Source organism: Leptonotus elevatus, chromosome 4 (genome assembly GCF_054856555.1).
Source record: "Leptonotus elevatus isolate MCC_2025b chromosome 4, RoL_Lele_1.0, whole genome shotgun sequence".
NCBI classification, from domain to species: Eukaryota; Metazoa; Chordata; class Actinopteri; order Syngnathiformes; family Syngnathidae; genus Leptonotus; species Leptonotus elevatus.
The window spans coordinates 4273620-4287551 of record NC_141242.1 but is presented as its reverse complement, the minus strand read 5'-3'; the positions used below and the strand labels follow the sequence as shown (position 1 = coordinate 4287551).

General features: G+C 39.6%; 1 protein-coding gene across 6 annotated transcripts in view; it reads right to left on the bottom strand.

Annotated features, from left to right (window-relative positions):
* Positions 1 to 323: 323 nt before the first annotated feature.
* The window catches only part of LOC147175057 (uncharacterized), a 15811-nt gene continuing 2202 nt past the window's right edge, over positions 324 to 13932 (bottom strand). For 3 of the 6 annotated variants that reach the window (XM_086073647.1, XM_086073651.1, XM_086073653.1), the window contains 23 exons: positions 13676 to 13849; positions 11971 to 12077; positions 11749 to 11886; positions 11556 to 11653; positions 11270 to 11331; positions 11148 to 11205; positions 11046 to 11066; positions 10544 to 10735; positions 9518 to 9607; positions 9348 to 9432; positions 8481 to 8621; positions 7396 to 7429; positions 7211 to 7283; positions 6836 to 7019; positions 5746 to 5830; positions 5462 to 5608; positions 4196 to 4366; positions 3775 to 4060; positions 2916 to 3004; positions 2487 to 2662; positions 2282 to 2390; positions 924 to 1032; positions 324 to 817 (listed from right to left, as the gene is read on the bottom strand). In XM_086073647.1, the coding sequence (XP_085929773.1) occupies positions 495 to 817; positions 924 to 1032; positions 2282 to 2390; positions 2487 to 2662; positions 2916 to 3004; positions 3775 to 4060; positions 4196 to 4366; positions 5462 to 5608; positions 5746 to 5830; positions 6836 to 7019; positions 7211 to 7283; positions 7396 to 7429; positions 8481 to 8621; positions 9348 to 9432; positions 9518 to 9607; positions 10544 to 10735; positions 11046 to 11066; positions 11148 to 11205; positions 11270 to 11331; positions 11556 to 11653; positions 11749 to 11886; positions 11971 to 12077; positions 13676 to 13849 (2952 nt within the window). In that variant the 3' untranslated portion in view covers positions 324 to 494. The remainder of the gene's footprint in view (positions 818 to 923; positions 1033 to 2281; positions 2391 to 2486; positions 2663 to 2915; positions 3005 to 3774; positions 4061 to 4195; positions 4367 to 5461; positions 5609 to 5745; positions 5831 to 6835; positions 7020 to 7210; positions 7284 to 7395; positions 7430 to 8480; positions 8622 to 9347; positions 9433 to 9517; positions 9608 to 10543; positions 10736 to 11045; positions 11067 to 11147; positions 11206 to 11269; positions 11332 to 11555; positions 11654 to 11748; positions 11887 to 11970; positions 12078 to 13675; positions 13850 to 13932) is intronic. The other 3 variants (XM_086073650.1, XM_086073648.1, XM_086073652.1) reach the window with 3 other exon arrangements.

Here is a 13932-nt window from a genome sequence, read left to right as displayed (position 1 = left end):
AACATTTATTGAACAGATATAAAATTTGCGATTAATCATGAGTTAACTATTGAAGGCACAACACAAATCAATATCACGCTCCATTTTTTTTACAGTACAGTACATCTTTTTAATTTAATTATTATGAAATTACTGTATCAATGACTAAAAGATGCAGCCATATATTAGTTAAAAAAAAATTCCACTTTTATGTTAACAAGAGTATGAAAACGTCGATATCTCAAATTTTTTAGTAGTTGACGAGTTATACTGCAAAAGCAGACATTTGCATTTATTGTCAAAAATAAATAAATAATACACAATTAAATGACTTATTCGCTCAAATTGCATTTATGTTATTAAAAAATTATTCATTTTATTCAATGTGAAGACACTGATCATGTTAATATGGGATAGGCACCTCGCAGTGCATCTGACCAACGTATGGTGAGTCAACACTTGAGCACAAAAGCGTTTATTTTTATTAATTCTTCTCCCCCCTCTCACCACCTGATCTATTTTTTTCGCAGAGTCCACCTGGACCGGACCGGGCTTGGCGCTGTCGCTGTCGCCGTGTCAGCAATCCGCTGGAGGGTGCCGTCCATGGAAGCGAGCAGCTGGAGGGCGCCGCTTTGAAGGCTCTGGAGGTGAGTATTCAGAGTGGTGAGTTCCCGCTCGAGCATCTGGAACACACATCGCTGGAGATCCAGGAACAGAGCGTTGTCCCGTTGCCGAGCCGCTCCTCGTTCGCTTGGCTCCCGGTCGGGTGCCGCGCTGCCGTCTGCCGTCACCTCGCCGCTTCCGTCACTCCCCGCGTCATTATCATCCACCTCCGGCTCTGAGGAAAATCACACACACAACGCACGATGACATCGGCGGAGACGTCTGCCAACTGCCACTCTATAAAGTCACACGAGTTCCAAAACAATGACATCATTTATTACCCGGTCGCGATGAGCTTCTGTTTGAACGGTTTGAGGACGAGCCCCGATGTGTGGGACGGGGGATGTCTTCACCTGACATCTCTTTACGGATCTCCATGTTGTCAAAGCGCTGAATGTGTGAACAGATGATAGATTCAGTAAAAAAATCGATTTCACTATATATTTTTCACCATTTGTTTGGCTAGCCATCTGCTGCCAGCAAAAAAAGTCATTGGACAAATAAATCTTGATTTAACCCACAGTCTCGGTCACCTCACCTTTTTTTAAGCGACTGAATGCAGAAAATTGCATTTTGACACGCTACTGCCACCTGTGGCCGACCAGTGAAACTGCATTTTTCCTCCTTCACGTGCACAATGAGCACAACGTCACGGCGGGAAATTCGAACCCGAATCCAGTCTGAAAACTATTGGCCAGAGGATTGCAGGAGTTCCCATTATGAACAGCTAAGGTGTTAATTTACTAATTAAAAATGTTTCATTAAGGGTCAAATAAAAAGGCGATTATAAAAATATTTAATATAAGTGCAGCTTTAAAGAGGAATTCAACAATAATATGTTCTATGCAGCCCCACAAGTTTAAATATGGTATTCTGGTTAATATTGCGTTAGTGGAATAGGAGTTAAGCAACAAAGTCCAGCCGTTTTTATCCACCTCAGGGGGCGGCCATTTTGCCACTTCCTGTCAACAACCAATCACAGCACAGCTTCAGAAAACAGGTGAGCTGTGATTGGTTGGCCTGAGCAACATTGATGTCATCTTCAGTCAACATGAATTTGGGTCATGGTTCATAGCATTTTTGTGTCATTAACTCATTCACTCCCAGCCATTTTCACTGAAGCAACCCCCTTCGCTCCCGGCTATTTTACTGGATTTTGACTGATTTTGCATAGCCCACAGAGTATTGTGTTCTATTGCTATAAAAACTTGGAACTTACCAAAAGAAAGATTAGAGTCTCATCTTTCATCAGGAACGAAAAGTATATTTCAATCTGTTTTTGTTTGACAGCAATTAGCATTAGAATACAGCTAAGTTTCATCATTATTCACAAATATGTTTAAAACAGTGGGGGAAAGAGTTTTTTGCAAAAACGGCCCTGGTTGATCTCTATATACTTTGCTGCCACCTGCTGACCGTTTTTGTAATAACTACCATTGCTTTAAGCGACCTTCACAGGCTGCATCAAAGCCTTCTGTATGCTCTAGCATAGAATAACGGCCATAAAAAAACATATAAATACGTTTTTGGGACCATGGCACTAATTAAAATAGAACGTATTTATACGTTTTTGGGAGCAAATGAGTTCAGCACCGTTTAGCTGCTGTGCATGTACAGCTGTGCTCATAAGTCTACATACCCCTTGGGCACTCAACCTTGCGTCTTCCTGAGACACCTTTTGACGTGCGCCACATTTGTGCGAGTGTCGTTTTGCAGAACCCTCCCGCATGTCGTTGTTAGGTTCCAATCTAATGCAGCCCACATTGATTTGACATATTGGGTCAAAAAAAAAAACATGTTAATTTGTCGCTGGGCAAGTGAAAACCGCGCTGTGTGTCGTTTACCTTTGCACCGCCTCCTCAAGCTGTTTGGCAATATCATTGGAGGCGGCCACAGCAGCCTGAGCTTCCTTCTGTTTCTGCGCTGCAATGCTCAGTTCTTTTTCTCGTTCATCCAGGAGAATTGCTTGCTCCTTCATTTCTTTCATAGCTTGGAGGTACTTGGCTTCTTTTGCCTGCAGCTACATTTTATAAAGGAGGGACATCTTCAGCAAAATACTTTGGGGTACCTTTTTTTTCTTCTATTCTTGTATTATTAATCTTGTGACTTTTGTAAAACGGTTTGAACTTGTAGTAATAGTTTGATTTGTAAATAACAGTTTGAACTATCATTTGTACCTGTCTACTAAGAATTATGATTGCCTTTTTGGGCCAGCTCATGCCCGAGGAGCTGTCATTCTACTATCATCAGACTTGGCACTCCACTCTATGTACCTCGTTCTCCATCGAGTTGCCATATGCCTTCGCCTTGGACAGCTTGTGGGTCAGATTGGTCAACGCCTCTTGCTGACTGGCTTTCTCACCTGGAGAGATCATTTCATTACGACTGGTCAGGTCAGTCAATACTTTCTCGGGGTGTCCATTTTTTATTTATTTTTTTTGAGTTAATTTAAAGTTCCTTTAACGCCACTCGTTTTTTTTTTTACGTGCGATTAATGACTGCCCCTTACTTGGAAAGCCTAATAATAATAATAATAATAATAATATATATATATATATATTTGGAGACTGGGGTCAAGTTGTATTTTACAATTTAAAAAAGTTACTTCATTTTAAAGATTAGATAGCTCTTAATATAAAAAGAAAAATGCACTGAGCTGTCACCGTCTTGCAAATGCAATTATGCCATCTAGTGGCAGAAAAAATGACCAACTCAAATCAATATCACACTGAATTTTAACTCAATTTTATGAAATTACTGTATCAATTACTAAAAGATGCCGCCATATTTCTTAGTTAAATTTTTTTTAACAAGAGTATGAAAACTTAAACATTTATTGAACAGATATAAAATTTGCGATTAATCATGAGTTAACTATTGAAGGCATTAATCGCCTGACACCGCCGATACTTTCACATTTGAATTATAGGCGACCTCTAATTGAGCCTGGAGAAAACCCACACAATCGCATGGAGAACATGCAAACTCTACACCAAGGGGAGCCTGAGCTGAAATTCTAACCCGGAACCTCTTAACTGTGAGGCAAGACATGCTCACAACTTCTTTGCTGTGCAACCATCATAGAAACAGAAATGATCAAATCACAGTCCAACAACCCCCACCACTACTAACTTGCGAGTTTGTCTCTAAGTCGCTGCTGCTCCTCCTTCTCTTGGAGCAGAGTTTTCTCCATTTCTAAACGAAGTTCCTTGGCCTCTGCCAGGCGGGCATTTGCTCGGGACACTTCGCACTTTAATCCCGTAATCATGCCGCTCCATTCCGAGACACTTTGTGCCTGCTTGCCGCTTCTGAGATCTTGGCGACTATCTTCAAACTGCTCGTCAAGCTCTTCATCCTCTTCAATTTGTTTGGTGCTGCTGCGTGCCGGGGTCGCCTCGAGCTCTGTTCTCACATGCTCCTGGAAGATCAAAGGTGGAAAATTACTGCAAATGTGTTGGGATAGTTTGCATGGGAAATCAAAAATTGAGTTTTGTGTGTCTGATCTGAAATATTCAAACTGCTCCGGAGCAGCAACATAATGGTGAAGAAGTACCTGAATATGTTTGCTTTTTTTGTAGTCCTCTTTTACGTTCTGTTGCTTGCTGTCTTGACTCTTTTTTTTTTGCTGCATCGCTGCGTTTTTGCAGCATTCATGAGACGAAGGTGCGTTGGAACGGCGTTCCTCAGGCAACTGCACATGGGCCTGTCGAGGTTCCTCTTCAAGCTGGAATGGATGAAACGAGACGCAAGGGCAAAAGTCACATCATTTCAAAAATCCACAACAGCGTTTGAACAATTAGCCGAAAAGACTTGTATGATTCCAGAGGTTTCTGACCCTCCGGATAGTAGCAAGCCATAACCAGTTTAACTCATTTGCTCCCAAAAACTTATACATACATTCTATTTTAAACATTCAAGTGTCCCAAACACGTATTTATACGTTTTTTATGCTAGAGGCTTTGATTCAGCCTCTCAACTGCAAAGAACGGTTGAAGAAATGGTAGTTATTACACAATAGGCCAGCAGGTGGCAGCAGAGCATAGGAAATGAACTAGGACTATGTTGGAGAAAAAAAAAACTAAATTACTCAGAATTCTAAATAGATTTGTGAATAATGATGAAACTTAGCTATATTCTAATGCTAATTTCTGCAAAAAAACAAAAAACAGATAGAAATATACTTTTTTCCTGATGAAAGATTAGACTAATCTTTCTTTTGGTAGGTTTCATGTTTGTATAGCAATAGAACACAGTATTCTGTGGACTTTGCAAAATCAGTCAAAATCCAGTAAAACAGGCGGGAGTGAAGGGGATTGTTTTAGTGAAAATGGCTGGGAGTGAATGAGTTAATGAATGGGACAAAATTTTATTGAGGTGTGTATATATATATATATATATATATATATATATATATATATATATATAATGACAGGGTTCGTCTCAAAACCTTGAACTGCGTAAGAAAGGTGACATGATTTTTTTTTTTTCATCGCTAATGAGCAGAGGTGACAAATCCTGGTCCAGAAAGTAAAAACCATGCCACAGTTTGTCTTTAGCTCCCTAGCAGGTAAACGAGCACCATGGGAGCGAGCTAGGGAGCTAGCATCTGGAGCTAAAGCCAAATTGTGGCAAGGATTTATTTTCTGGACCTGGATTTGCCACCCCTGCTAATGAGATCGATCATTTTATGCCCAACAAATTTGACCTTGGATTTAAATAAATGAAAAAATAAATTTGATATGTGTATCTGATCTGTAATATTCAAACTGCTCCAGAGCAGCAACATCATGCCAACGTTCAGAAAATGGTTGCAAAATACCTCTTTAGTACTTTTTTGGATACTTCTGTAGTCCTCTTCCAAGGTTTGTTGCTTTTCGTCCCGAGTTATTAGTTTTTGCTGCAGCTGTGCATTTGCGCAGCGTTCCTGAGACAACTGCGCACGGGCCTGTCGGAGTTCCTCTTCAAGCTGGGGGAGATGAAACACAAGCCGAGCAAAAAGTTACATCAGCTACAAATCCGGCAACAGTGTTTGAACAATTAGCCGTCGGATTTGTACAATTACAAACTCACACCCAGTAACCTGATACTGTTCTTCCTCCTCACCTTGTAAATATTGTGTTGGGCCATCTTCACAATTGGCGTCAAGGGGTTATGACAATCGTCCTCCTGCTGTTTCGATGATGATCTGCTGATGTTGACAGAAAAAAAGAAGAAAAAAAACACATTACCAGGGTTTCTGCATTTTTTAAATGCCATTTTTAGCGGAACAATGCCCATGTCCTACTGCTGACACACATTTTAATAATAATTAATCGCATGATTTCCATAGTTAACCTGCGATTAATCACAAATTGCACATCTGTTCTAAATTAACAATAACATATTTTTTTTCAAGTTTTTCATACAAATGCATTTACCTAATACAAATGTGGGTGTAACTTTTAGTTAATCGATAGAGTAATTTTACAGTAATACGTTAGTTGAAATTAAAAACATTCACAACACAGTTAAACGGAGTATGAAACATCGAGATTTGCGTTGGTTAATTTTTCCGTCACTAGGTGACAATAGCGTTTCATGTTGGACAGTTGGTGACAAAAACGGTACATTTTTCTTTTCAAAATTATTATTATTTTTTTTATATATAATTTCAATTTTAACATGAAGCAACTCGTGGACTCCAGCCCATTTTAGTCATTGTCAAGGAGTATAAAACATTAAGTCATAGATTTGTGTTGAGGTAATATTTCTGTCACTAGGTGGCAATAGCGGTTCACGTTGGACATTGGTGACAAGAACGGTACATTCTTCTTTTCAAATTAAGAGTAAATTAATTTGAAAATGAAGCAACTCGTGGAGTACAGACCATTTTAGTCATTGTAAATCACAACTAATCAGTCCCCAAAAAAACATAAACAGTATTGTTTTTATGAATGCTAAATTGTGTTATAGTGACCTCTTTGCATAGCATTTGTATTTCTCTATTTTTGTTAAGTTTTATACGAATGAGCATTGAAATAAAACAGACTTTACTTTTACTTTATTTTTTCGTCACTGAATAAAATACACCTCATTGTCTTTAATGCCATTTAAGGCCTTACTTTTAGCCAAATCCATTTAATTACTGAATCTTTTTTAATGACCCACGGAAAATCGGATTGCAGAGAGGATTGCCTCAAGAAAAAGTATATACCTGCGTTCATTTTCCATTTGCATGTGTTTGTGCTCATCATCATCATCATCATCATCATCAACCTCCTCCATTTTGCTCTTTAACTGCGCCTTCTCCTCTTTTAGTTTGGCCATCTTTTCAGAGCAGCAATGATGCTTGTTTTGTTGGCTCACAATGCCCTCCAGCCTGACCTTAAATGGACTATCTGGTGAAAATAAGCCAACGACAGCATATGAGGAAGTCTACAGGCTATATAAACCAGCTTATGTATTGTTCTCGAGTTTCGCAACAATGACATCATTTACAGTGTTTGGCATCAAAACCAACATTAACTGGAGGTGATGAGTTCAGAGGGATAAAGGACATGATCTGTTGTGTGGGGGCCGAGGAGCTCACCTTCATTTTGAGCCTCATCTGATGAGGACTTGATCTCATCAACCTCTTTAGAGGTCGCCATATCTTCGCTGTGCTGCATGTGTGAATGCATAACATGTTATCTGAATTCACTTCCAACTTGATTAAATCTCACTTTTAGAACAGATAACAGATTCAGTGAAAACCCATTTCGCTGTATTGATTACCTGTTTTTGAAGCTGTTGATTGGGCTGCGACCTGCTGCCAACAAACAGAAAGTTATTTTTGAGAGATATTTTTGTTTATCCAACAGTCAGTTTACCTCAGCATTAGGCAGAACAAGAGGTTGCTGGGTTTTTTGGGGGGTAGAAATAGAGGATCATTAATCATTTGTACTCCATTGTAGGCTACAAGGTTTTCGAGGCATCAACCACACAGGTGACCCGACACTGCAAGCTCCAAAGTTGAAAACCGCAAAAAATCAACATTTGTGGGACAAAAATCAACATTTGTGGGAGAAAAATCAACATTTTTGGGACAAAAATCAAAACTGTCCTTAAAAATATGCCTCAAAAGTAAAACAAAAAACAAAAAAACTTGTAGACCAAAACTTTGATTCTGCACGTCACAAGACCTGCAAATATATCTTCCTGCAAGTATTTTATTACACTGACTCTTCTTCTTATTATTATTTTTTTGGGGTAATTCACCCAAGACTGGAAGCCCCCTCATTCAAAGGGCATCTAAACAAGTGGTGTCAAAGTCTGGTGCTCCCAAGGCCGGAGTCCTGCACGTTTTAGCGGTTTCCCACGTCCAACACAGCTGATTCATATTCAAGCTCATCAGCAAGCTCTGAAGGAGCCTGAAAATGATCCTGATCATTGAATCTGTGTATTGGAGTAGAGAAACCTTGAAAACATGCAAGACTCCGTCCGGTTCTCGAAGGACTGAACTGTGACACGTGTCATCTAAACCAATACAAATTATAGTCTGTGAGTGGGTTCAACCCAGAATTTTTTTTAGGGAATAAGGACCAATTTCAACTTCAGCTCAAGACAACCACTCAATAGGCCACACCCCTGAAAGGCATAGATAAAAAAAAAATACTTTAAAACTAGTTTTCCTTTTCTTTGCATTCTCATTTGTTATTGTTTTTCAATAATGCATTACATTATTTGTTATGAAAAAAAAATACTGCAAAGGATTAAAGGTCCCACTATATTACATTATGGAAGCAATTTGGTAGTAAGTTACCCGATGTAAGATTTTTAAACTGCCAATCTCATACAAATGGAAGAACTGTGGCGCAAACCTTGCTGGCTGCTTCTCTGAATACAAAAAGGGGCTCGATTGACTCGACGTGTCTTTGGTTCTCAATGAACTGTCTTTGCGGCTCACTTTCTCCCTTGCGTGCCCCTCTGATCCTCTTTCATCAGCGTCACTAGTACTACCACTGCACAGAAGTAGGTCAGGGTCAGTGATTGGGTTCATAGTATTTTTTCAATGATCGTCACCTATTTACACAAGCTTTACTTAAGCAGAATGAAAATATAGCATCACGACGAACCGCATTAGGGTGCTTTCTGAAAAATGAACATTTTGGACCAATTTCTACCAACATATCAAGCAACTCAACCTTTGTGTTTACATACGCACGCCTGGAAAGAAAGTTGGCCTTTACCAAAATGAGAACATGGTCTTCTTGTGGTCCTTCCTCAGAAGATAATGCTAAATATTATAATTATATAAAATAGAAGAGTGAAGCAATACCGCTTGCTTTTACAGAATTATATTACACTGGTTATCACAGAGAGCTGGAAATATTTGCTTTAGACAAATAGATATTATATGCACTGTGCATAAATAAGTATAGCAGATTTTTCCAATACATTACAGCTTTGAACAAAAACGGGTTCCACACATAATAAATCCCATTTATAAAATTTATAACAGCCTGTTTTTTTCCAATTGCAAATGCTATAACCTTTAACACTTCTACTAAGGGGATCTGATGTACTTTAAGTGATAAAGGACACTAAAATCTTTAAAGATGTTGATATAAAGCAGTGACATCATCTTACTGATGTCGCTGCCCCCCCCCCCCCCCCCCCCCACACGACGCCACCGCCCACAATTAGGGAAACACAAGCTGTTGTTTTATACTAGTGATTAGCATTACCTCAGTATTTCTCCACTTGTGTTTTCTTCTGGTTGGCTTGTTTTATTGCAAATGTCTTTTTCCATGATTGAGGCACAAGAGGAGCCTAAGTAGAGAAAGTGCTAACAATGAGAACAGGACTCGAGTATACGTGGAGATGTGTTTACAAATGTTCCGTGAGTCTTTTTTACCTCCTGGCCCAAGGACTTCTTCACAATGGTGATCTTCCGTTTTGGCCTCAAGGCATGGTTCAAATAGAACGTCTGGGTCATAATCAGTTTCTGAATAGATTTAAAAAAAATAATAATACAAATAAAAAATCATCTGAAGAAAACGTTTGTAACTCAAAAAACTAAAATATTTGAAATCCAGAGGTGGTAAATTCAGGTCCAGAAAGTAAAAACCCTGCCACGGTTTGGCTTTAGCCCCAGGTGCTAGCTCCCTAGCTAGCTCTCATGGTGCTGGTTTACCTGCTAGGGAGCTAGTTAACTAGCATCAATGGCCAAACCGGCAAGGTTTTTACTTTCTGGACCTGGATTTGCCACATCTGCTGAAATCATCTTTTCCCATTGAAACAAATGGAAAACAATAAAAGGGTTATTATAACACCACAACTATTGATGCTAATCATTAGCTCATCTGGCATTTTTCATTATGTGCTAGCATTATACTGGCAGGGGCAGTAAACTAACTTCAACTAGGGAGCGGCATTAAACAACATGAATGCCACTTTTTTTTTTGAAGAACTGTTCACAAAATCAGCCAAACGATGGCCCCATCTTAAAAAGCTCATAAGTCAGGTCACTCATATCTCAAGACACCACGAAATATACACGGTGGATCCTCAACACTACATTTTGTCACGCGCACAGTATGTGATAGGTACGGTAACACTTTGAATGCTAAGTGCCATGTTTAGGTTCTGTTGTGATTAGAATTTTCGTCGTCGTTATAGAGACAAAAACAAAAAAAAGCAAAAACACGTTAAAATGCAGAAAAGGAGGTGAAGGAGATAAGCTGATTTTTGAGTGTCATTCTCATTCTTTTCAGTTTTAATTTCGGCCCTGAACTTTTTTTCCTTGCAATATTAGACAGATTCACACCGTTGGGAGTTAAAAGGCTGCACTGTACTTGATCAAATCCCACACAGGGAATGAATGAGTTTGGACTTTAAGTTAGACAAGTAAGTAAGACAAAAAATCCTGTCTGAAACTTACTGTCACTCTCTGGAACCAGCTTCTTTGAACGAGGTTTGGGCCGCGAGCTCTGGTCTATCTCATCTGAGATATTTCTCTCAGGTGCTTTTGGAGCCCCTTCTACCTCCACAGAGGTGTCGGAACATTCTGGGAATTCCTCGGATATCTGAGAGGCATCTGAGGCTTCAGTGGCGTTGTTGGTTTTATCCCTATCTGATGCAAAGGCAACAAGAGCAAGGTGTAATATAATGAAAACCTCGAGTCAACGAGAAGTTGCCATGTCTGGGAAGAACTGGTTTTGGTTGAGGGTCCCGATTGGTCCTGAGTGGGTTCCAGCCCTTCCGGGTTGACCAATCCGGGACCCTCAACCAAAACCAGATCTTCCCAGACATGACAGAAGTATGACTCAGCTTTTTACTAAACGTATTATTCAAAATTCATAACTTTACATGGAACTTTTGTGAATGTCAGTTTTGAAAACGCTTTCAGGACAGGTACTTTACACAAGACTAAGAAAGCTCACCTGAACCAGCTTCTTCAATGTCTGTGAGAAGCAAAAAAAATGAAGTTAAAGACAATCATGCATTTCCTTGAGAAAATTGTAGATTTGGGTTACTTAACTTACCAAACTTTTTGTTTTTTTTCAATTGGGGCAAAACCTCTATCAGTCGGCTCATGTGACACTGGCGGCAAGAAAAATGGAATCACCAAATTATTACCGCATTTCATTTCTTGTGTTGGGCTTACCTCCGTCTGTTCCAGATCATTTTTGTGTCCATCTGTGGGACTCGCACAGTCAACATTTTCAGCTGCAGGAGTGAACACACACACACACACACAAATATATATATAATGTGTTTTAGCCAGAACAAGATGGCTAATATGTCTCTCGTGATGTCCTTTTGAATTAAGAGTCAACCGTACTGAAGTGTGTAGCAAGGCTGCCACCATACAGTCACAATACACCAACTCAAGATGGACGCTTTGATAAGTGAGGCCTTTACAATATAGATGCATAAATTAAACTGTTTACCATCTTCGCTTGATGCATATTCAAGGCCTTTTTGACTTGGTTGGACCTGGATGGAGTCGTCCTCTTGGATCCTGTGTTCAGTAATAAGGACGCTACAGCTAGAGGACAGTCAAGAGAATGAAAATTGCTTCTGTAATGACAAAAATGAGAAGAAGAAAAAAAAATACCGTGAGGAAAGAAAAGCTCAACCTACGGATCATGGTATTCCAACTCAGCGTAGTCCTCAGCTAATAATCCTCTGCTATCCGTCAGCTCAACATTGACTTTGAACTGTAAAAGCAGTTGCGCCATGGTGAAGTGGCCCTTGCCTGAGGCGATCATTAATGGTGACCTGTTGGTGCGCAAGAAAAGCCGTTGAATATACGAGTAATCATCGACATGCATTTAGAAATGTGTCACTTGTTGTTTTTCAAACCTCCGATATCTGTCCAAAACATTAACATTGGCGCCATTCTTCAACAGAAACTCTGCCACTTCCATGTGGTCCCCTTGGACCGCCACGGACAGGGGTGACATGCCCTCCTAAAAAATGCCAACAGAATTGGAATAGTAACATGAGAATGAAGGGGACCAACATTAAAAGGAACTCTTGACTGTAATGAAAGTTTGCTCTATATTGTTTATTTGGTTGTTACTAACATAACTATGAGATTCATAAAAAAACAAAAAAAACATGTTTTGTTTAATACATTTTGTAGAAACTTTATTTGGACGTACGTCACAACGCATGAACGAGGCTTAGCTCGCTTTCTTTATATCCGTTTCGCATTGCTCGGCAGAGAGCCAGCCGCCATTCGACATCACAACGCACTGAATGCTTCGCCGACGTAAACAAAGGCGGTGTACGTACAAATAAAGTTTCTACAAAAAGGTATTAGGCTGGAAATGATTTTTGGAAAAACGAATCTCATTGATATGTTAGTAAAAAACTAATAAATCATATGGAGCAAACCTGTCATTAGTCAAGGTTCCTTTAAAAAAAATAAAAAATGTTGCTAACTTTTCAGCACATGTCGCAAAGCAAAAACTGCGACCCTTTAGAGCAGGGATATCAAATTTACAGCCAGCGGGCCTAGGGGTTTAATCCGGCCCACGAGATTATCTTGTCAAGTAAAGAAAAAATCTAAAATTACGGTTTCTTGAAAAAAATACAAAATAAAAACATAGACCAACATAAATCAAACATAAACGTGCTGAATACGACATACATTCAGCTACTGCTAACCCAAACACATTTGACATGGATTAACATCCTATTACTTCACTAACTGCTCCACACAATGCATTGTGGGAACGATACATATGCAAAACAGGTAGATATAACACGCCCACAACTCATGTGGGCCAAGTGTTGCCGCATACCATTTGCATTTGTGTTATTTTTTGGAACAATATATTTACAGTTGAGCCCCACTATTTAGCGCTGGCCTGCACATCTGTGTATAACTGACGCCAATTGTTTTTAAGTTATATACCATGATTTTACCAGTCCGGCCCACTTGGTAAAATATTGTCCTCCATGTGGCCCCTGAGCTAATATGAGTTTTCAGTCACCCTCTTAAAATAATTGCCTAAATCTCTTCTTTCTTTCTTTTTTTTTTGCAAAAATTGCAAACTGCAACTTTTTGAACCGCAAAAACATGGTGCAATTGTCAAAAAAGTGGACTGCCACAGAAAATGGACAATAAAGGAGTGTGGCTATTTTGAGAAGCTGTTGCCAATCCATGGCTGTTAACTGACTGCACTCGTGCATTTCGGTATCAGATTACACACTTTGCTTTCTAGCCACACGTAGATATGGCTGCCATTAGGGAAAATCCTCATATCTTCAAAACCATCACTTTTCAAGTCATTTTAAACCCTTTAGGTTGGTCAATAATTCGTAAGAAAATATCAGACCTACGCGGAAATACCAATAATATTAACTTGTGTAAAAAAAAAAAAAAATAGCGGCTGTTATATGCAATATCAATCACCGTCAATTCAAATTTTAAATGGTGGACTAATCATCACAACTAGTTGCGCAAACCCAGCATACTGCGCAGAATTCCGTGGGTCAGGTCGTGTCGTTGATGTGGGGTGGGTCAGCTGCCTTGTTTAAGAGGGTCAAAGACAATCACCAGATTTTTGACGTTGATGTCAGCGCCATGATTTACGAGCAAGATGACGGTGGTGATTGACGGGATGCTTGAAGCCAGATGTAAAGCTGTGTTTCCGTCTGTGTCCACCAGGTTGGGGTCGGCTTTGTTTTCCAGCAGAATGTTGGCGCATGTATCATGCTTCTCTTGCACTGCCTGATAAAATGAGCAAACGACAGATCAGGAGGAGAGAAAAAAAGCCATCAATGACGATCTAATGTGTTCCGAGTCTGTCGATG